The 23917-nt window shown below is 42.4% G+C and overlaps 1 protein-coding gene across 1 annotated transcript; it reads left to right on the top strand.

Annotated features, from left to right (window-relative positions):
- The first annotated feature begins 104 nt into the window (after positions 1-104).
- pla2g4aa (phospholipase A2, group IVAa (cytosolic, calcium-dependent)) lies at positions 105-23900 on the top strand. The gene is made up of 18 exons (XM_064338579.1): positions 105-515; positions 3924-4046; positions 5154-5235; positions 5666-5814; positions 6364-6477; positions 6709-6746; positions 8073-8217; positions 9054-9190; positions 9890-10112; positions 13004-13118; positions 15362-15499; positions 16552-16644; positions 16903-16968; positions 17430-17669; positions 18280-18464; positions 19476-19665; positions 21066-21223; positions 21706-23900. The coding sequence occupies exons 2-18, from the start codon at positions 4014-4016 to the stop codon at positions 21853-21855; spliced, it is 2256 nt and encodes a 751-aa protein (XP_064194649.1). The 5' UTR covers positions 105-515; positions 3924-4013; the 3' UTR covers positions 21856-23900.
- The last annotated feature ends 17 nt before the right edge of the window (positions 23901-23917 follow it).

Genomic DNA, 23917 nt, shown 5'->3' with positions numbered 1-23917 from the left:
ACCGCCGTATGCGACCGAAGCGAATGAGTCTCCACACGGCTACACTGACTTTCTTGGATGTCCTAAGTAGAACGAATGTAGATTTGTAAAGCCTGCACTTAAGGAAATGCGTGGCTTTGTTTCTCATTAATTCCATTGAACCTACAGTGGTGAACACATGAGTAACACTAGATCTATTTTGCATACAAGTTACTGTGCATTACACACAGGTTCAGGCAATGTTAAGTATATTCTGAGATTACTCAGACATAAAAATGTCAATATTCCGCAAATATATTAATTGTAGCTGCGTTTCTCACTAAGAATCGGCGAGCAAGATTGTAGTTTTTTAATCGACCTCAGTGCCTGTACGTTCTGAAAATGGACTTCCTATTACTCTCGGCATGAAGTGAGGGTGTACACGGCTATCAAGGAAGACACATAGCACCTCCTTTCATTTCATCTGCGCTTCGAGCTAAGATCTGCACTAAAGGAACGCGATTTACGCTACATTTATGACTTGAATAATCGACAAGGTATGTTTATGCGACTTGCTTCCTCACAATCCTAATAGTTAAAACAGTTTCAAATACATACTGGTGGTTAGCCACTAGAGTTTTATTCTGTTCAACTGTTGGGAACCTTGAAGAATTATTTCCTAAGTTGGTATCCTATCCAATGTCTCCCTCGTAGGACATCTACCACAGGTAGCCTCGATTGAGCGACACGGTACGAACAATATAGGTGTTTGTAAATAGCTAGCTCGCATGCAAAAGGCGGAATAAGTTGTTTTAGAAACTTAAAAATTTAAATTAAAACAAATCTATAGACATTCTGTCGTTGGATAGAAAGAAAAACAAAGCAGTTTTAGCTTGCCTAACTTATGTAACGTTGGAAGAACTGGTAGGGTATTTCTAAATGTAAGTTGGACTAACTTTAAATGTTGTTAGTTCTATCATACGAGATGGAACTAAAAGCACTGCGTTCAATTAAAAATAATTGTCCCAAAAATGTGTCATATGGTTTTGAACCTAATTCTTGCGTTGTAGCCCAATTATTATCAGCAACAATAAAACAAGTCAGTTGGCCTGCAGTGTTTTTTTTAAGGTGCTTAAATCGTGGTTCATTTTTTCTTTGTACATGCCATTTAACCACGCTACCTAAAAAACTGTGCAAATAACATTTATTATTTTATTTATGTGTTTATTTGTTTGTTTGTTTATTATCGCATAAACTATAGGCCTAACTGATATGTCAATTCTTATAGTCATCTTGTTGTTAGGAAAAACGGAAGTATGCTCCTTAGAAGCCACGTAATGGCATCTTGCTCAGTCAATACTGTCTGTAAAATATGGGCTAATAATTTGTCAACACCAGAATCTAATTTCTCGTTCTTTTCTTGTTTACACTGTACAGTTTAAGTAGATATTTACAGATATAATGTTGCCTTTATATCGAAAATAACTGGACTGAGAAGGCCGTGATTATCACGAGTTCCAGGCACAATTATTGCTTTTAAAACCAAGCGTCCTTCGTGCAGAAACAGAATAAAAACGGAACGCATGCGCCATTTGTGGCTGCCCGACGTGCAGGTTGTCGTGGTCACTTGGGACCTCTTTCACAATGTATGTTTGTGTCGCGTTATGGAATGGTCAGTTTGCTCGTCAACTCCGCTAGGTCGTTGGGTGTTCACAGCGTGGACAATGACTGCTACAACGTGCGTTATTTATGCACTTTCTCTGGTTGCTGTAAGGTAAACTTGTTTATTCATTATTCATCATTGAATATTGACTCCTTTACCTTAAAGTAATAATCTCGAAGATTTTCATTAAAATAAATGTATGTTAAGTCACTATCTATCGCTGAATTAGGTAACACAATGGTGATTGAGCCTATTATTATATTAATTTATATTATTATTATTTATGATTAAAGAACTGGGTGTCGTCGTGGGCGAAAATCCCGGCAAAAACATCACCAAGGTGGCCCATAGATAGTGAGCTGCACGGTGTTACACTTGTGGTGAGCGGCTAGTTTTTGGTCTGAGGTAAGGGGGGGGGGTGTTATGGAACCCTAATAAGTTTTTGTGTAACATGAGAGGTCATATTATTTGTTGATGTACATTTCGTATTAAATTTGATGACAATGCAAAGTTACTAAATTACATAGCTATTTGCACAGCTAACGCTAGCTACCGGACCATGTCAAGAAAGGCAACATTAGTTTAGCACAGCATCCGTCTCTCATATCAGGTAACGTTGCATTAGCTAGCTAGCTAATGTAATTAACACAATCTAATGTCAGCTAACGATTAGAAAAAACGCTACCGACCTGTGCCGACCTCGCAAACCGTCTCTCGAATGCAATACTACCTTGTTGCAGCGTTGCAGTGTAGCTAACTAAAGGCCAGTTCAGATCAATGATTCGCAACGAGACTGGATGCAACTTGCAGAATTCCAAGACGTCTGATTGTAAACGTTCTAAAGCTGCACTTGGCGATTTGACAATATGGGTCTTTTGAGACCCTAGAGGCTTAGGCTTCAGAGGCTCTGCAACTAACCAGTTCACACCGCTGCAATTTTCTCTGCAACATTCTAAAACCGTTTCGTCTTGTTGCGAATCATTGATCTTAACTGGCCTTAACGTTACCGTTATTACATTGCCATCGATTTCATGAATATATAAGCCGGGGTATAGGTGGAGCAGAGCCGAGTCTGATTTCTGTGTAAAGATGTCAAGCCGGAGAAAACTAAATAAAAGAATACGGCAGTATGGATTAGCTTTGTTATTTTATTACGCTTCCTCATATGTTCCTTCAGCCTTGATGCCCTTTTTTGATGAAATCTCCTTTGTTTTTGTTTTATTATTCTTATTCTGATTGCTAATTTAACACCCAGCTCAGCTTTATTCTCGAACAGTTTAGCTAGCAAAACCAGAAACAACAAGGCAGTTGTTTCAAAAATATCACACAACAATCATTCACGATGATGATGCACGATATACATAATAGCACGAGCCACAGCGAATCCCGCGAATTCTTCTCTGCAGTGTAAAGATGTTCATACCGAGCAAAAGGTGGATAGAGGACGTTTGTGGAAATTGATCATCACTAATTTTAGTAATTCTACCCCAGGTCTGCTACAGCATTTTAACCCGGCTCGGCAGTGTAAAGGCAGCTTGAGTTAGCCTAATGTTAGACAATGAATGAGTATGTACACGACGTTACTTGTATAACAACCATTTTTATTCAGTAAATAGTAAGTGTAAAAAGAAAATCCGGAAGAAAATATTCAGCAACCGAATTAATCCGTTTGAATGTTTTGGTAGCCTACGTAATATGCTGTCCCAGCACGAATGCTTAGCATTTTATAAAACGAATAGCCTACTAAAACAAGAAAAGAACAGAAGAGCACACGTTATAATTCCAAGACGTTGGCAGGCTATAACCAAAACTAGGCTACTGAGCCGCATAACATTGAAGTTATTATGAAAATAAATTGGTTTGCGGCTGCATATTTTCAAAAATAAATACAAAAAAATGCTGCGAGTACTCGACCAATCAGAAATGTTCAACGCTGCAAGCTCCACCCAAAAGGTTCCTGTACTTATGGAAAGTACTACCCCCGAGCAGGAACGTTTTGGGGGGTAAAATAAAGCCCCATGAACTAAATTTAGACCCTAGTTCCTGCGGTGGAAACGCACTGAGTTCCTCAAAAGGTTCCTAGTTCCGGGGTAAAGTTCCTGCGGTGGAAACGCGGCTATAGTTGGAGTGGCCCAGGTGCCAACTGACTGACGTCACACAGGCGACACTGGTTGGATCCGGTTGGATCTATGGGAAGTGAGGTCCAAAAACACACCTGCAATTACCGCTTCTCGCCATTGGTACCGCCAAAGAACGAAACTGAAATCTTCGAGATTGTAACTTTAAGTTTCATGTTTTATAGCCTATTCCCAGGGCCACTGGATGCTGCTACCTGTCATAAGGACGCCCGGTTATCTGATTTCATTGAAGAGCTACTCCCCAGCAACGGACAATGTCTTCCATAGATCCCTATCAATACATCATAGTAAGTCTAAAACACCTATTATTCAACTTCCTCAGGGAAAAGCTGTAGCTTGATGAATTCGCCTAACATATACATATGATTCTGTTTCTTGGTGTTTTTACAAACATCAGTCTGCATCTACTCTGTAATGATGGTAGATTTATTTATTTATTTATTTATTTTACAATTTTTCAGATATTTTCAGTGTTTAATGGTTGATCTTGTATTTCATTGGCTAATATTTTTGAATATTATGTGGACCACAGCAAAGGTGTAAAAACCTCCCAGATGCCACTTTTGTTGTTAAACTTAAGACCAGTGTTAGACCAACGCTTTCATGGCTATTTTCAAAGCAAGTGCTAGCCAACAGTATATGGTGTGAATCACACCCTGTGCAGACAGCATGCTGAAGTGGATGTAGATGTGAAACCATATGACTTGTCTGTGTTTTGTCAGTTAATTCAATTCACCTTTTCACTTGTATAGTGCTGTTCACAAAAGGCATTGTCACAAAGCAGCTTTACAGAACTTAATCACTTGCACCTTATTGTGATTCTCTGTGGAAGCACAACATACATGAACTGTGCTTTTCAAATTTACAAAGAATCACTTGATATTGACAATATCGTAATATGACACCTTGAATTGCCTCTATGTGCACAGCTCACCATCGCCACTCCACTCTTCTCGCCATATCAGCGTGCATGACGAGTATGTGTGTGTGTGTGTGCATCCTATATGTCAGCATCACCGAATGCACTGAAATCTTGAAAAGTGAAACTGGTAACTCTGATCACTTGCATGCAACATATTTTGGGGATTGTTTCATATTTTGCAGCTGTTGCGGAAAATAACTGCTCCAGATAATGCTTTGCATCTGGAAGCCTGCTTCCTCAGGCATGTTCCCTGTTGCTGTATATTCAGGTTGTATTTCCCAAAGGACAATTTTAATGTAAAGTCTTTTGGGAAATACAACCTGACTTTGAATAAGAATCAATAACATATGCCGATATCTTGGATTATCAAGCCTATCACTCTGGAAATTACAAACAGCAGACAGTACGTTGATGCATTTCATCTGATAAAATAAGGAAAATCTACATGATAGTATCATGGTGTATTTTACAGGTAGAGCACCAGTACTCACACAGATTCAAAGTGACCGTAGTGCGTGCTGAGAATGTCACTAAAGGGGCTTTGGGTGACCTATGTAAGTATTTGGGTTGAATGTCTTTGCGTAACCTCCACCTGTTAATGTTGTCACAGTGTGCTGTGGTCATAAATTAACTATATAATATACAGTAAGGTACTTGTGAGATTTTTTTTTCAGAATTCATAATCATAAACAATGAGCAGCGTAGACATTTGTGAGTAATCTGATATGCAGCAAAAGGTCAAGCGGATGCTGTCAGGCTATACCTGTTGTGTCATAATTGCAGGGTGTGTCATAGGGATTTTATGTGATGAAAGTTGTCAGCTTGTAAAGCTCTTCAAAGCTGTACCTAAGGGTGTGACCTTGTGACCTTTAAAACAGCTAATAATAGATTGAATTGTGTGTACATACATACATATTATGTCCCTGTGTCTGTGGTATCTTTGTGTGTGGTTGTGTGCATTTATATTTGTGCGTGTGTGTGTAGTGGATACTCCAGACCCCTATGTGGAGCTGTGCATCCCAACTGCCCCAGAGAGCAGAAAACGGACACGCCATATAGACAATAATGTGAACCCGGAGTGGAATGAAACCTTTGAGTTCATATTGGACCCTAATCAGGAGAATATCCTGGAGGTAAAGCCTTACAGTTGAATCAGTGTGACATCGTACAGTTTATACCAATGATCTTCATTCCTGGTCCTGGACAGTAGTGTCTCCTGGGTTTTGTTGCATCAGCAACCAATTCAGACCCAAAAAACCAGGTGACGTGAGTTAACTGTATAATAGACTGCATTAAGTACCGAGTGACCACAAAAACCAGCAGACCCTGCAGCTCTCCAGGACCAGGAAATAAGATCGCTGGTTTATAAGGTTATGAACCCTCGGCTGGGGGTTTGCTGTTGAGGAAGTACAAACTCAAATTCCAAATGCAAGTTTTTGTAAAGTGTCGTTTTAGCCAAGTGTATTCATGCACATGTTTATGTGTCTGGAAAAACTCCTGCTTTACTGTCAGATTTTAACTCAGTAACTAGTTTTATATACAAATGTTTATTTTGATGCCTGTTTCTTGACTTAAATGTTTGACGAAGTGTATACCAGACACATTCCAGAGCACTTACGAAACATTTTTTTTCCACTTAATCTGATTTGGTGATTGTTCTGCCTCATTCTTTATCTACGCAGTTGACCCTAATGGATGCAAACTACGTAATGGACGAGACTCTGGGGACCACGTCATATCCCATCTCCAAAATCAAAGTGGGCCAGCCGGAGCTGGTCCCGTTCCAGATTGGCAAAGTAAGAGTCTGGAGTATTCTTTCGCATTTTTTTGCAAAGAAACCCAGGCACTGTGAAAAGCCAAGCTTGCGGGACAAATACTTGGAGTATTATTACAGTTATCTCTTTAGCAGTCAGCTAGCTCTGGCAGAGACAATGTGTTATATCTTCTGCTATCACTGGCAGTTGTTCACACATACTGTATGTGTGTCACTAGTCTTACAATAACTACCATTTGCATTGTTTCACTAGGCAACCAAGGTATACCTTGAGATGACACTGGAAGTTTGGTATGTATGACAACTTCAGAACTTTTTGTTTCAAAGCTGGTTTGGTTAAAGTGTGGATATGAAAAAGTGCCAGTTGGTGCCAATCTGAGTCAGTAGAAACAGAATAGCACCTGTTTTTCACCCCCGATATCCTTTGGCTCCTGACACCCATGGCCAGCCCACATAGAGCAGAGTAGTGCTACAGTTTTGGACACAAATGCAAAAGTTTGATACAGAGCCAAAACGAGGCAGGGGTATGAGAACGATTGCTGATTTGCTGCGTGTATATACAGTATGAACGTGCTTTGCGATGTGTTTCTTGGCTTGCAGTTGCGATTTCTATCTGAAACTTTCAGAAAGAGTCACATCTCACAGGTCTCAGCTTTGTAACTTTTGTGAAATGAGTCCCTGGTTTAAAAAAGGGGGTGAAAATACAGTAACATCAGAACAGGCATGCATTTAAAATGCAGGCTTGTTATCATTGTAAAGCCTGCTCTCAGAACCACAGCTCCAACAAAAATGCCACTGCATCATTACTCAGCAAATATTACTGCAACAGTTTGTAAATGGATTTTTCCCACACCGTTGTCATTTCTCGGACCTGCTTTACAGTCATTTTTCAAATTATCATTGTGAAATCTCCCATGAAGGGCTGGGCATTTCTGCTTCCTATTTCAGATTACTTTGACCAGCAGCCAGATCACATTAAACCTAGAAGCTGCTCTCCCTTAATGTCTGTGGTTACTAATGTCTTTGCTATTTTATGCTACCAGACCCACTACTGGTTTCACATAGAGGTACCAAACCAACTGCATGAAGGTCATTGAGTGCTTCAGGCCCTGCATCTGTTAAGCACAAGCGTGTGTAGCTTACAAGTGTGTAGTGTGGTTATAAAAGCCACACTGTAACTGGGCTTTTCTTGATTTTTGTAACTTGAGGGAGAGCCAGTTTCATGTTTTCAAAAATGTTCTTGCTGAACATTGCTTCTTATTGTGTGATGAACCCCATGGTGAACCCCATGGCCCATGGTCTCCAATCCTGACCATACAAGTGTTGATCCAAAGGGCAGCTCATAATTGGCTATAGTGACCCCCAAGGGGGAGAGGGTTTCAGTCAGCATGACTGTCCCCCTCTTGTAACACCAGAGCAGCTCCTCTTATCGATCGGGTGCCTGCATCCACATACACAGTCTGAGCAGGATTCACGCTAATTAAATGCAGTGACTGCACAGCCCAACTGGTGGGCTGAGTGAGCTCTCTATCTGGTTTCGCTTCTAATTTTCATGGCTGCTCCAAAATGGGGGAAATAAAAACATGAAATGGACGGGTTCCTCGTGCCTGTCTGCAGCTCTTCCACCGACCTGCGCTTCAGCATGGCACTGTGCGACAAGGAGAAGCTGTACAGGCAGACGCGGCGAGACAGAACCATGCTGGGGATCAAGAAGCTGCTGAACATGGAGAAAGCCCAGTTCCTGCCCAGCTCGCCTCAAGAGGTATGTTTGCCATCCACCACTCAGCTCACAGAGGTTTTCTGTATGTATTGTATGTGCTGTATGTATGTATGTATGTATGTATGTATGTATTTGATGTCCATAACAATGATGTCCATAGTTTTTCTTGATTTGGCTCTGTACGCCACAATTTTATATTTGTAATCAAATCCACAATTCACATGCGGATGTGCAGGTTCTCAGCTTTTTATTAAGAGGTATTTTTATGCTATTTGGTTTCACCATGTAGAAATTACATGTATGAAACGTGCTCCAATTTCTACACAGTGAAACCAAAGTGTAAATATATGTGTGTGTACTTATGCGTATGACCCAATGTGCAGCCCAGCAGGAGTGAAGGACTCCTCATTATCTTTCTGGTGAAGCTGGGGTCCACTAATTGGACTGTGTTTGGATGGTGCTCATTCCTGACAGAAGGGTGACTGTGTAAGCATTTTTGGCAGTGCAGTCTTGTTTTGGGGGGTGAGCACAAGCTTGGCTGTTCATGGCCTCATGCAAAAATGCAGGATTCAGCAGTTATGTAAACGAACATACTGTTAACAGAGCCATTCAGCCAGCCATATAATAACCCTACAGAATGTTATTAGGGTGCACTGGACTGTTATCTAAGCCACCAGCCAGGCAGTGGCTTTGTGATTGTTCAGTTCATTAGGCTTGAGAGGACTCAGGAAGATACTTATCATTGAAGACAGATGTAAGAGTATGCACATGTTTCTGTATGCATACCTTCTCCCTTATGTTTGTTTGTGTGTATTTGTGAACGTGTATGTGAGCGTTTGTGTATGAGCGTGTCCTATCTCCCCTGTGTGTGTGCACAGGTGCCTGTGATCGCCATCGTAGGATCAGGGGGAGGCTTTCGGGCCATGGTGGGATTCTCTGGGGTGATGAAGGCCCTGTACGAGTCTGGAGTCCTGGACTGCGCCACATACATCGCTGGGCTATCAGGATCCACCTGGTGAGTGTAATGCTGGGGCCGAGGTGTGGCCCCGGTCCCTAGGTCCCGGGTGCTTGTGATTGCTTTTCTCATAGGACAGCCGTAATCCAACCCACTGGCAGAGCAAGCACCCTTTAAATGTTTTTTATTTTTTATTTTATGTGAAAGTACAACTCAGCAGAAGTGTATAGTTGGATCACAGAATTTCTAAAGGAGCTTTGCTTGAAGCGTTGACTAATTGTTTGTTTGATGTGTGCAGCTACACTCTTTTTCTTGCATATGTATTTACTGTATTGTACCTCAGAACTCTAATTTAAAGCTCAGATTAGCAATATGTATGATATCGGTCATTTTTTTGTAATTCTGAGAGCAGCCCTGCTTACCCTTTTTAAACAGTTGGAAGTGAAGAATTGTCACACTGTTTATTTACTGGGCAACATATTGAAGTGTTCTGATTTATGACGTAAAGTAAATTCCTCTTTCAGAAGTATTGAAGCTAGTAGGACGGAAGTGAGAATCTTCTTGCTTGTAAAAATGAGATGTGGCGCTGTCTGACACAAGCAGGCGAAACGGAGGTGGTGGGGTCAGTTGATTTGTTGGGACGAACCCACCACCATATGCCTCCTTTGCGTGGGAAGAGGGGGTGGTGGGAAGGACGAATTGCAGGGGCTAACGATGTCTCTCTCTGTCCCTGTGGGGGGCTGGGGGGTCGGGCTTCAGGTACATGTCGATGCTGTACTCCCACCCAGACTTCCCCAACAAGGGCCCCCGGGAGATCAACCAGGAGCTGATGAACAGCGTGAGCAGCAACCCGCTTCGGCTGCTCATGCCCCAGCACATCAAGCAGTACATCAAGTCCCTGTGGACCAAGAAGGCCGGCGGCCAGCCCGTCACCTTTACCGACATCTTCGGCATGCTAATTGGGGAGACACTGATCCCTGGGGTGAGAGATGCCACCTTCTCCTCCCCCAAAATCCCTCCCCCACCACACTCCCCAGCACCCCCAGTCCCCTGACCTACTTACATTACACTAATCACCCATTGTTGTGTCACTCATTAAAATGCTTACGCAACAGTCAAGCAGCAGTGACATTCCAATAGAAAGGAACTAACAAGCGGGATAATATTATGCATAACAAGAGCTTGGAAAATGGCGAACGGTGAAATTTGGTATTCTCTGAGTCACTGCTGCGGCGTACATTATCTGCGCTAGCGCGTTTGCGTGTGCCCTATCTGTCCACCGCGTGGGTTTCCTCTGCTGGTATCTAATCAGGCAGCTGCTATGCCATGGTCACCGCTGTGGTGTAAGTGCAGGTCGAATGCTCTTTGGGGAGATGTCCACATACAGTGGGGTGCTGTATACAGAACCTGTGGCAGATAAGGGTACTGGTGGCACCAGTGGTGAGGGAGCAAGACTACCAAAGTCTAGTGGCCGCTTCACGGTGTTGTGGTCAGGGAACTGGTCTTGCAAGCAGAGACATTCTGTGGTCCATCTGTCAAAGTTCTATCATGAGACCCTCTCCTTTCACCGCTGGTCCACCAGCCACTTGCCTGTATGGGCCTAATGCTGGAATTTCACCTTCACCAAAAGCTTAAGAAGTAAACTCTGAACCGTATTCACAAAAAAAAACTGGAAAGTGTTTGTTCTTTGAAGGATTCACAACCAGAATTTTGGAAAACCGTGTTTCAAAAAACAAACATTAAACGTCATGTAGGCTATGTGTTTCCATTGCTGTAAAATCTTTTTATTAATTTAAAAAAGCTTACAAACATACATCATACAGCAAAGATTTCGGAGACCTGTTGGTGCTATGCTTGCATCAGACTAACCTAAAATGTTTCTTCCTATGGAAGTTCAGGAAAGTACCCAATTGTGCTATGACAGAGCCGTGAATGGCAAATGCATGGCTGTTTTTAGGGAAACCTTCTAAAATTTAAATCTTAACATTTTTTTTAAATTCTCGTGGCCGTTTGGGGCCCCACTGCACATTGGGGCCTGTTTCAACTCCCACGGCTCACCTTTGCTTGCAAGTGAGAGGTTGCTAGTTTAAATCCAAAGTGGGGCATTACATTGGAACATACAGTAGTTTACGGAGTTGTTTAAGACAATATGAATCATGTGTATACTCTAAAATGAATATAACCTACGTCTTGTGGATTTGGGGCACAAATAAAATGAAAATCTCTGCTTTGCCACAGCAGTGGCAGTGTAGTTTCAAAATGATCAAATGTGGGATATCAAAAGAACAAGTGAAGACATATTACAAGGCCTCCAGCTGGAGTTTTATTTCCTTTTACTGTTTGTAGCTGCTTCGGCCCATAATTTCAGGTTGAAATTGAAACTCGGCCCCTGCGGCAGTTCCTGTGTTCTCCCCAACACTGCTTCTTATTCAAACCTGGGGAGACAATAAAATATCCTGCATGCTGGTAAATCTTTCACTGATATGAGGAAGTATTTCAGCTAAGCTCAATATGGAATGACTTATGCTTTACGTGTATCAGGCTTATCAGGAGACCTAGCAGAAACCTGATTGTAATGATTGCAATGACCTATATGGGCTTGTGATGGTTTTTCACAATTTGAGTTAGAACGTCTGTAGTATGATGTATTCTTTGCACTGAATGTCAGTGTGGATATCAGACTGGTTATGATGAGAGCCCTTTCACACAGGGAATTCATTATTAAAGGAGTACCATGGTGGTTGAACGTGACACTTCCCAGTTGTCTTCAGGCAACAACAAAACAAATGTGCATAATTTTTTTATTCTTCAGTCATTTCAATGTACTTAAAAACGTATTTTTCTAAGCCTAAATTTCCCACGATAAAAATTCACCCGAACCGTCTGGGCGTGGTAATGAGAACTGTCAGTTAGCTATGATTGACAGACCGTGCCCTGTTACCATAGCTACTCTCATGATACGCGCTCTCTTTGGGAGACTGAATTTTCACAAGCTAGCTAGCTTAGTAGGCCTAGTATATCAAGTATCGGTAGATAGCTAAGGTAAGGACGTTGACTTATATCCAATTATAATTTTTGCTATCTAGCTAGGCAAGTTAAGATAAAAGCACAACTCTAACGTCCTCATAAAAGCAAACTAGCAAGCTAACGTTATCGATAACATTGCCTTATGAAAGCAAACCTCCTAGCTAGCTAACGTTAGCTAGCTAGCTAAATGAATATAACCAGAAATAATCTAAAGGCACTCTAATTTAAGTGAACCTAACGTTAGTCAAATATTTGCATTGTCTGAACAGCAGAACGGTGTGTCCTGTCAGATTTCTTTACGGGGCGTGGAAATGGGAGTGGTTACTGTATTCGTGACGTAGCAAAATGACAACTTTCTCAACCGGTTGAAAATAGGACGATGAATTTAAAACGCATATTTCTCCAAAAATACAGAACGGACATATTTAATACTTTGCTCATTGTGTTTCTTCAATGCCTCTTGTGCAAATAGCACATAAAACCGAGAAAGTGTGAAAATCACCATGGTACTCCTTTAATGTATGTGATAACTTAGCATTGCTCTTATACTCAGTGCTGCAAAAGGCCTTCAGTTTGGGTGTTCAAGGCCACACTTAATATAGTGCAGGATGTTTCCTTACAGTAACTACAGGTGAAAGGATGAACTCAGAGGGGTTGAATAGCCTGTTTTTCTCATTACGCTTCCTTGCATTCTTGTGGGAGCGACGTGCATTACGCTATGCTCTGCCCTGTTTCAGACAGAAGCCAGCAGCATTCTGCTTGCAGGCCAAGTGCCCTCATCACCGCCCAATAGCTTTAAATTTTCCAAACGGCTTACCCTTTTCTGTGTTTTCCCTTGCGTTCCAGCGCATGAACTCCAAGCTGAGCAAGATGCAGGAGAAGGTGAACGAGGGACAGAGTCCTTTGCCGCTGTTCACCTGTCTCCATGTCAAACCCGACGTCTCTGAGCTGATGTTTGCAGGTATGGGGGGGGGGGGGGGGCTTTTGCCGTTTAGGTCTCTTCTCTTTGCTCTGTCTGTTGGTATTCTGAGCCGGTCCTTTATTTAAAAGTGAACTTTACATCTGCCATGTGTCATGTCTAGTCTCTCTGAATAGGATCTGAAACTCACAGCGGGTAAATTTGTGAAAATAACCCCTGACAGTGACGTACACTTTGTACGTCCAACCAAATACTTTCCCTGTGTTTTTACATGTCTTTTTAACCTAAGTAATCGCTTTTCGAGATGCATTTAGAGACAAGCACTCACCCCAACGTGAAGAACATTTGCAAGGCATTCTGCTTGCGACATGTTTCAGGGACTTTATTTTATCTAACCTGAGAAAACTGGGTGAAGGCTTGCGGTCATATGCTAAGGGGAGAGTCCTTTCTGAGCTTGTCTTGGCACTGTTCAAATATGACACAGGGCTCTTTGAATTTTTGAAGATTTGAACTCATCTGTGACTAAGCGCCTTTAGAAGGGGAACTGCCCCATTCTACCACAAATAAGATGGCTCCTCCCTCTGAGAGATAATAAGATTGTTGCTTTTTTTATTCATTTATCACTGCCCACAACAGGAAGTACCATACATGGAAGGTGATTAGATCTATAGAAGCTTCTAGTATCATTCTGACATTTGCAGTCAGAGGAGGGGGTGGTGGGTAAAAGTTTCTTTAATTTCTTATAAAGTTGCCAACGTGCAGAAAAACACGCTTTGGCTGACACAGTGTCCCCCATGTAGGGCACAGTCCTTTAGCTGACCCGTCAGACATGTTTCCTGTGTGAGGTTTGTGCTTATCTCCCACAGAAATACGCATTCTGTTTATGAGTGGGATTTGTGTACATTTGCATACCTGGGAAACAGGCAAATGTTTGCCAGAAACCCCAAGTGTAATGATTGACTTCCTCTCTGATGTGGTTCCATAATGAATGTTGTCACGGCACATAATGTGGTATGAAACGTGAAAAAACATACAATAGGCTACTGCCTAAAATTATGAATGATTATTAAAATAAGTAGTCCAGAGTATTTCTAACCAACAGTGTATGTAGTTTGGTTTGTCACAGAGAACATGAATAGGTTATGTTAAATATTTTGCATTGATATTCATTATTCAGTTATGCATCACCTAGCTGGGCTGCCAGTCACCATAAGGTTAGGATAAAGCCAGAGGTCACATTGGCTGTGCTTAGAACTTGTACCAAATATCTTTAATAAAATGTGCTGTTCTTTGCTATGCAGTGTGAAGAATGTGTGAAGACTGAGGTCGTCAGTTTCACAGTGTTTAAGTATCCCCTTCACATGTTTTTTGGCCTCACTTTTGGGCCAATGCGTTTTCGCTCGGCAGCCATTTGACTTTCCGCAACAAGTCCATTTCTTCCTGTGTGCAGTGAACTGCCGGCAAGGCAGATCTTTACCTGTTGTGAATACCAGGGCCATGTTGAAGTATTGCTCCTGTGTCAGTACGTCCCTGAAAACATTTGTCTGTATCACTTTAACTCAAAGATAAATAACATACCAGCAGTAGCTAATGTAGAGGGGCTGGACTACTCCTGTTTCTCAGAGCAACACAGTGTACTGGCTTGGAATGAATTTGCTCTTAATTGTTCATCTGTCATTACTGTGAGAGGTACAGTAATTAAGCCTGCTTGGGTGGAATGTGTGTTTCCTCTATTGCTTATTGCTCCAAACTCATCAAGCTGGAGTCTCTACCATCCACCTGTCTCTCAATAGCGGGAAATATTAGATATTTGCTGTAATGCTTTAACAGCCCTTTGAAAAATTCTAAAAATCTTCATTAAAAGGTCAGGGGCGTCACGGACTTGGGTTTGAATCCTGTGTGCAGTTTTTATGTTCTCCCCTCGTCTGTGTGGGTTTCCTTGGGGTACTCCAGTTTTTTCCCACAGTCTAAAGACATGCAGGTTATGCTAACTGGAGAGTCTAAATTGGACATAGGTATGAGTGTGTGAGTGAATGGTGTGTGTGTGCCCTGTGATTGATTGCCGACCTGTCCAGGGTTTATTCCCGCCTCTCGCCCAATGTGTGCTGGGATAGGCTCCAGCCCCACCCCGCCATGACCCTGACCAGGTTTCTAAAGGATGGATGGATTCCAATTGTACGGAAAACTCCCATTCACAGTTATTGTTGGGATTGCATTTGTTGATTGTGGTGATTGCTCTGGCTTAATGCTTTGTGCTTTTCTGTTTTGTCTGTTGTAAATGATAGATTGGGTGGAGTTCAGCCCGTATGAGATAGGAATGGCAAAATATGGCACTTTCATGACCCCTGACCTCTTTGGGAGCAAGTTCTTCATGGGTAGCGTGGTGAAGAAGTATGAGGAGAACCCCCTGCATTTCCTCATGGGTAAGCCCACTGTCTGCGCTTTCTCATGGGTCGTTGCCACGCCACAAGGGTCTTTACCCTGGGACATTGCTTCCTTGTTCACCAGCAGTGAGTGCACAACAGGTCAGACCACTGATCTTTACACCATCGAAAAGACTGATAGCAGACCCAGATGAATCAACTATCACATCCACATAGTTTGAAGATGTGCAACACCTGCTGTGACCAATTTTCCAGTGATCGGGTGATGATACCATAGAGGAATTTGGCCTGTCATTAACTGACAGGAAACATGTGATTGAACACGCACCCCACCGAAACCACCCCACATCTGACGGAAGCGTGGGTGTGCATTATGGCCTCTGGTGTTCATGGCGGTAGGTGTCGAGAAAAAAAGGAGAGGCTGTGATAAAATCACGCAGAGGACGTACGTCACCTTTAAAAACACAGCACAGAAATGAACAATGGGATAAGGAGTTAAGGGGTCATATCACTTTTTCCTAATCATTATTACTACATATTAATACAACTTTATTCGTTTTAGCACAAAACATGCAATATAAACTTCTGAAAAGTTGTCTCATTGTCCTTTAGTAACATACATGACAGTAGGCCAGAGGTGTTAGGAATCTGCTGTGGGTAGGTTTAATTCAGCCATGGTTCCTAGGTTTCTGCTATGTTAACTTGTCCTATAGTAATGTGGTGTGTAGTGTGGAAAATGGAAAATGAGAGAAAAAATGGTACAATATTAGTGGCAACAGGTTTTACTTCGCGTGTAGGGTTATTCATTTGGCTAGTGATGGCCTTACGGCAGGGCTACCCAACCCCGTTCTTGGATATCTATTGTCCTGTAGGTTTTCACTCCAGCCTTAACAAAGCACAGCTCATTTAACAGCTAGATATCTTGATGAGCTGCTTATTAGTAGAATCAGGCGTGCCAAATTAGTGTTGCAATGAAAACCTTCAGGACGGTAGATCTTTTGGAACATGCAAATGAATCAAGAGCAGAGCATAAGGCTCGCTATCTGAGAATAGATGTTTGACCAAAAGCTGTGGTTGATGTTTTTTTGCAGGGGTGTGGGGCAGTGCTTTCTCCATCCTCTTCAACCGAGTTCTGGCAGTCAAGAACACGGGCTCAGGAGGGTGCACCATGGAGGAGGATCTGGGTAAGACAGGCCAGGCAGTTGAGCGCCTTCTACCTTGTCTCCCAGGTTGTCAGTCCTAGAGCACACAGACTAGCATGCGTCCTTCAAGGCAAATTCTGCCTGTCACTGCTTCTTTACACTCTTCTACCCACCAACTAATCTATGCTGCGCAGAAAAATCTCTTGCTATTTATAGAGGCACAGGTCATGTGACATCTTTTTTAGAACATGTAAATTGTTGGGTATTTTCATAAATGTCCTTGTGTCTGTTTGTTTGCAGAACAGATAAAGCCAGAGCACATCGTAGGAGCGGACAACCATGACAACGATGAGGAGCCGCGCAAAGGTGAACTCAGGAAAATTCTCCGGTCTCTGTGTGAGCTGTCAGTAGACAGTGCTGCATTGCATTGCATTGCAGTGCAGTGGCAGTGAATGTGATGTGTGTATCTCCTTCAGTAACACCACACTGTGCACTGTCATCAGCGATACAGCTTCAAAAGGGGCAATAATATGTGTATGTGTCTGTGTGCATGTGCATGTATGTGATTGTCTAGTTGTGCATGTATATTCACGTGTACCTTTGTGTTAGCGCGTGTGCGTGCATGCATGTGTGTATGTGCGTGCGTATATGTGCATGTGCGTGTACTTCTGTGATAGCACCTGCACGTGTCTCTATTTGTGTGCGTATGTGGGTGTATATTTTTCTGTGATAGTACCTTTGTGTGTGTGTGTCTAGATGTGTGCATTTGTATGTTCTTCTGTGTTTATGTGTCGGTGCGTGAGTGACACTCCCCCCTCCTCTCTCAGCGGGCACGGAGAATGTAGAAGGGGAGGAGGAGTTCCAGCGGCACGCTCAGGCCAGCTGGGCGCAACGCATGTTCACCTCCCTGGTGGGAGACTCCACCATCTTCAACACCCGCGAGGGGCGGGCCGGGAAGGTGCACAACTTCATGCTGGGCCTCAACCTCAACACCTCCCTCCCCTTCTCGCCGTTCGGCGGCCTGATGTTCCAGACTTCAGTGGAGGAGGATGTGGACGCGGTCACAGGTCAGAGTCCGAACCTTTAGCGTCCCCCACCCTTACGCCTGGCCCGTCAGTGCCTGGCCGTAAGCAAACAGTGGCCAATCACGCAATGAAAACAGAATAGGCAGATACTCTGCCGTCACAATTTCCTAAGTCGAAAGAGCTGACTTCCTTTACAGTGTGAGCAAGTAAGATAAGGGGCTCAGGGCTTCAGCGGCATCTTTATGCCACTACAGAAGGAAGGAATGACTTGCGTCGAATGGTTAAGAAAACATATTAGAGTTACGGGAAACACAGAGGGGAATTAACAGTACTGACGATTAGCTTAGCGTCATGTTAGACCTGTATCCTTTCATTTACACACGGGTTGCGTTTGTCTTCCATTGTAGTCTGTTGCAGGAAGGCTTTTTACGTGTGTTCATTTCCAGGTTTATTGGGTTGCATTTTAGCATTCTGCCAAATCTTTGTGATTGCTCATAAATTGCAGTATGGCAACATTAACTCCTCCTGTAGTAAGAGCAGAAAGAAGTGCAGGAGCGCGCCATCTGGTTGCTGTAGGGATTCTGTGGTTCAGCAGACACAGCGGAACAAGCCCGTTTTAAAATATCTTTGTGGTGATGGCTGCGTTCTTCAGACCCGGATGAGTTTGACCGCATTTACGAGCCTCTGGACGTGAAGAGCAAAAAGATCCACGTGGTGGACAGCGGCCTGACGTATAACCTCCCGTACCCCCTGATCCTGCGGCCGCAGAGGGGCGTGGACCTCATCATCTCCTTCGACTTCTCCGCTCGGCCCAGCGACTCCAGCCCACCCTTCAAGGTGCAAACAGCCCCGCTCCTGCGTCTGCTATCCCCTGCGACTTTAAAAAGCAAGCGCGTTTGCACACCATACTGTTATCCACCCAAGATCTTCTAAGAGAGGAAGTTGCATTGCATGCATTTTTTTTGTGGCTCAAATATGTCCGATTCTCACAAGCTCAGAACAGAGAAGTTAGAATCAGGTTTTCTATGTCTTTATTTAAAAAATATTGCACAATATAATTGAAAATATAAGATCCAGTGCGTGATTCAAAATAACAACACAAATTTCATGTTACAAGTCACATGCAGTATACCAAAGTGCAGTAACAATTTACAATAAGGTCACATGAATTGGCATTGACTAATGTAGTTGTTAACATGAATTAATGACGTACAAATACATTAACAAAGCTGTACAGATTACCTTTTTAGTAGTTTGTAGTTACAACAACTACGTTAGTTAATGGCAATTCATGTGACCTTATTGTAAAATGTTACTGAAAGTGCTAATATATGTATGCATGATTTTTGTTTTGTTAATGTGGAGTGATTCATCTCCACATTAACAAAAAAAATTAGTGTTGCATTGGGAACACATAAACAGAAGCACTCACTGTCTGAGTCTAGATAGTCTTGATATTACTAGTACGAATCTTGTCTCTTCAGTTTCTCACACTATGACAGGGAGCTGGAGACCAAGGGGGGACAAGCTGGCAGCCACAAGAAACTCAAAATAGATATTTGGGGTCACAGCCTTAAATTTATATATTTTATTGACAGAATAGGCCTAAACATTTCCAGTTTTCTACATTGTGTCATGCAGTTTAACATTTTCAAAACATGAAACTGCAGCACAAAAAAATGCTGTTGATCACCACATACATTTCCCAACCCTGTCTCTCGATTCTTGTCATCTGGTCACCCTACACAGTACAGCAGGCAAAAAGGGACAATTATTTTTCATGTGTAAATATCCTTTTGTTTTTTTTGTTTGCCTTTTTTTTTATCTGCGACTGCGTTCTGTTTTCAGGAGCTGCTGCTGGCTGAGAAGTGGGCACGGATGAATAAGCTGGCTTTCCCAAAGATTGACCCCAGAGTGTTTGACAGAGAGGGTCTGAAGGAGTGCTATGTCTTCAAGCCTAGGAAGGGTGATAAGAACTGCCCCACCATCATCCACTTCGTGCTGGCCAACATCAACTTCAGGAACTTCAAAGCACCTGGTATGAGGAAGCGTGTTCAGTGAATGACGCAACAGAAAAAAGACTGCATAGATCAAGCGTAGAAATGGTTTCTTAACTCTCAGGGTTGCACTGCCAGTGGTCCAAAAGCGATTACTCTGCTGCCTTGTGTTTAGGCTTCCCAAACCACATGTCATGCAATTCCCCAATAACAGAAGACGCGGGCTTTATGGTTTTACTTTAATCTTCTGACTGTCGCTTTGAGATAAGGATAGAGTGTTATGACGCTGTCTTTTTATCAGGAAAGGATTTTACGCTCCACTGTTTGAATCCTTAATCTATTCCGAGCACCGTAGCTATGCGGGTTACAAAATTATTGTACGAGCAGAGTTAAGAGTCCGTCCTTGCATCTCACTCTCGGAGCTGCGATAACTGTGTGTGCAAACATGTCGTTCATCACCTCGAAGCTTGCCCTCCTCCTCTCTCTCACCAAGACGTTATGGTCTCTCGCCTTCAACTGTGCTTCTTATCATCAGACCACATTCCTGCTAGTATTTTTTTTTCTTTTTTTTCAATGGTGGTCAGGTTGAATCCAGTAAATTTTATCAGCACATTACTTCTGGGTTAAAATTCCAGTCACCAGTGTGCTGGAATACAGAGTGAGCCTTTTGATTGAGTTTAGTCTGGATGCCCTTAACATTTGAATGCTCATGTGCTGGCATCTAGAATGTGGATAGTCAAGCTAAGCTTGGCAAGTGATATTAGGCAGCCAGCCATATGTTTTGGGCCTAAGCTAGCATAGCCAGTCCTAGTGAGTAAAAGAGTGGTGGGTAAAAGAATAGTAGTTCACTTAACATACACTATACAGTAAGGTGTACTATACAGTAAGGCATAATTTATGTAATATATTAAAAATGAATTGGAGATACAATGATGACTGAAAAGGTTTACTAAACTGTATGTCATTTAATTTAAAAATGAAATCATTTTAAGGCACTGTTCTAGTGGTCCAGATGAATCAAATCCTGATTGTGTCTGTGGCGACTGAGGCCAGTAGCCCTGCAGTGCAGCACATAATTAGCAGTAGCGTCGCCCAGGGTTCAGTCCATTGGGATCCACATCTCTAGCTAACCCCTGTTGGTTGATCTGGTACCTGTGATCTGTTTAGTAAAGCTGCACGTGAACTGTCTTCCTCTGACTCATGTCTGTGCAAGCATGGCTTGCGGGCTTCGCTTTCATTGGAGGAGAGTGTGCTTGTCTACACTCTCCATGAGCGAATGTAGTATGAGCATAAATGTAGACAACATGACTGCCCATTGCAAATGCAATGCAGAGAAGAAAAGCATAAAAATGATAATTTTATAAGAATACATAATGTTTTGTACGTTCCTTCATCTGAGACAAGCCAAGGTTTCAAAAAGCTCTCCTGTCTGTCTTTCTAGGAGTGCCTCGGGAGACTGAAAAGGAGCGGGAGTTCAGCGACTTTGACATTTTCGATGACCCAGAGACTCCATACTCCACGTTCAACTTCCAGTACTCCAACAAAGCATTCACCCAGCTGCACGATCTGATGGAGTTCAACACCCTCAACAACATTGAGGTCAGTGTCAGTCACTTTGCGTTAATGGTTGCTGTCCTCCAATAGAACACAAGGATGGAAAGAGTGCTCCCAATGCATAGTAGTTTGAACCATTCTAGGTTCTACTTCATGCATGTGAGAATCCTGAGTGTAAGCTTCCTGTTTCTGAACTCCATTCAGTGTACTACGTAGCTTATTGCAATATCTGGTGTGGTTCATACTACTGTATATTGAGAGTGTTACATTCACCGCCGAAATTCAATTTAAATTGAATTAATCTGAAATTGCCCCAGGCTCTGGGGCAGCATTGTGGAGTAATATTGTGCACAAGCTCTGTGCTGTAAATGAACTAGTGAGAAAACTGGTAACCTGATAAGGGGCAGTGCTTTGTACCAGTATACTTTAGTGCAGATGCCCTCAGCTTGATCAAGATGCATTACTTGAGTACTATTGTGTTAAATTCTATGGTCTGCGATGAAGGTAGCCTTGTGGTCATCCTCCAGGTAATCAAGGACGCCATAAAGGAAAGCATCCTGCAAAGAAGGGAGAACCCGTCCCGGTGCTCTGTCTCTCTCTCTCTCAGTGAGATCGAAAACAAGAAGTTTCTGAAGAGAGACACCATTGGAAAGCTGCACCTCCCACCGAAGAAGTGATGGAGCAGGGCTAGAGAGAGTGGTGTGGTTGGAGGAGGGGGGTTCCTCACTAAAAGCTGATGTCCGAACACCGACACTGCTGGCCTGACTCCTTCCCTGCAGCTGCGTGGCACATACCCTTCTCCCTGTGACATCCTCTTCTTCGTGCATCTTTGCTGTGAGATAGGAGGAAAGGTTAAAGCGTACATCTGCAGATCTGCAAGAGTTTCTCTGAAAGATTCCACTGGGACACCGTCTCTGTTGCCAGACAGAACCCAGTGGGCAATTTGGTGTCATAAGGAGGCAAAATGACAGAAACTGAATTGTTCTTATTGTTTAATTTGTGCTGAGCCACACCACATTCTCTGTTACCATTATTCACTGGTCAGGAAATTAAGTGTGAGCGTGCTTCTCAGTGTCGCAGATACTTGTGACCAACGGTTGCCACAGAGTGTCCACCTCCAATCAACTTATCCAGACATTTTTCATACTGCATGCGGAGAAAAGGTATTAGAACTGCAAAAAAAAGAAAAATCATTGACTTTTCCCCAACCTTGTACCTTCAAAATTAAAGCCAACATCAACTGTTGCCAAGTTACATATCAGCTAGAATAAGTAGACGTATCCAGGGCGATAGTTTTTTTTTCCTTCTGAGTGTGTTATTTCAGCACCTTGCTCATAAAAGCCCAGGGACTGGATTCATTTCCTCTTCTCTTTTTTCCCCCTCAAATCTATGAGGGTGTAACCCGAGCCCTGACTGTCTCCACCACCTCCCCTCCGGGGGAGATTTTTTACTGACGTGGCGCTTAGTGAAATCTGTGTTTCTCACACAGGCAACGGCCCAGATATCACTTTACGGGCCGCCATGGAATTTTACACAGTTACGCCGCCGGGAATGGGTGTTACTTTTCCAGAAGACAAAAATGTTGTGAAAAAAAAAGAAAAAAAAGAAAGAAAAAAAAAGTATCTTTGCTGCCTTCTTGTAGAGTAGGATGACAAAGCAGATCCATGCTTTTTTCTGTTTTGCTATAACTATTTAGTTTATGATGTGTCAAATGGCAGATTTGAAGCCCACCTCAGTCCAGAGACTACAGTGTATTTCCCTTCGAGAGCCACACATTGCTCACGGTTCAGTCAGGTTCAGTTTGTCCGTAACCTATAAGAACCCACGGTGACACAGGTGGCACAAACACTTTAAATATTCTGGAAAGTTACTTATACAGCTTTGTCCTTGACTTTAAATCATGAAGTCCCTAAGTGACATGGGGGTGGGGGGTATTATTTCAAAAAACAATTTAAGAAATGTGTTCCATGTGGTCCATTTGGTCTGTTTTATATCCCTCATAATTTTCCTTTAAGGAGAAATGGGTCCGGGTTCTTATGGGTTAACTTGACTCCCATTTAAATGCATATATAACTTGTATTGCCACACACAGCCAAGTAACACAGATGGGTTCATTTAACGATCGCTGTACTCGCCAAATCATTTTTTACGAAGAATGAAACCGAGTTAACATTGAGGATAAATTCCAATTATAGCTGGCTTTCATTTTAAATATTTTTTTGGCTTTATGGGGCACTACTTGCATAGCAGTCTACATACCGTCTTGCGCCACAGCTGTGTAAACAGCGATTCAAATACCGCACCAATTTGAGACGGGATCAGTTCAAATGGAACATGAATGCCATGCTGTAACGTTGAAGCTTTGTGAAGCAAGTTTTTGTATGTTAATGTAGATTTAAAATACATAAACAGTAGAAAATATTTTTCTTTGTGTCCTTTTAATTGTACTATATTAAATAATTTAACAATGATGTTTACAACTATGTATATCACTTAACTGTTTTGAATGGGTTCCAGAAAACATAACTCAATGGCAATCTCTGATATGTAAATGTAAACTATTAACATTTTATTTTAATTATGGTGACTCTTGTATTTATGTTAATGTAACAATTGACCTAGTAAAGATAGTATGTTTCCTATTTAAAATGTAAAAGAAAAATCTGTGTTACTCTGTCTATCAAAAGATCTGTCTTGTACTAAATAAAGGGTATACTTCAAACTGCTTGTGTGGCCATT

The sequence above is a fragment of the Anguilla rostrata genome, chromosome 6 (genome assembly GCF_018555375.3).
Source record: "Anguilla rostrata isolate EN2019 chromosome 6, ASM1855537v3, whole genome shotgun sequence".
NCBI classification, from domain to species: domain Eukaryota; kingdom Metazoa; phylum Chordata; class Actinopteri; order Anguilliformes; family Anguillidae; genus Anguilla; species Anguilla rostrata.
The sequence above is the reverse complement of the archived record's forward strand: the minus strand, read 5'-3'. Positions and strand labels throughout refer to the sequence as shown.

Coding starts and splice junctions, on each gene's coding strand:
- pla2g4aa (XM_064338579.1), top strand. CDS start 4,014: ATGTCTTCCATAGATCCCTATCAATACATCATA. Junction 6,478..6,708: donor TCCCGTTCCAGATTGGCAAA/GTAAGAGTCTGG, acceptor TTGTTTCACTAG/GCAACCAAGGTATACCTTGA. Junction 16,969..17,429: donor CGATGAGGAGCCGCGCAAAG/GTGAACTCAGGA, acceptor CTCCTCTCTCAG/CGGGCACGGAGAATGTAGAA.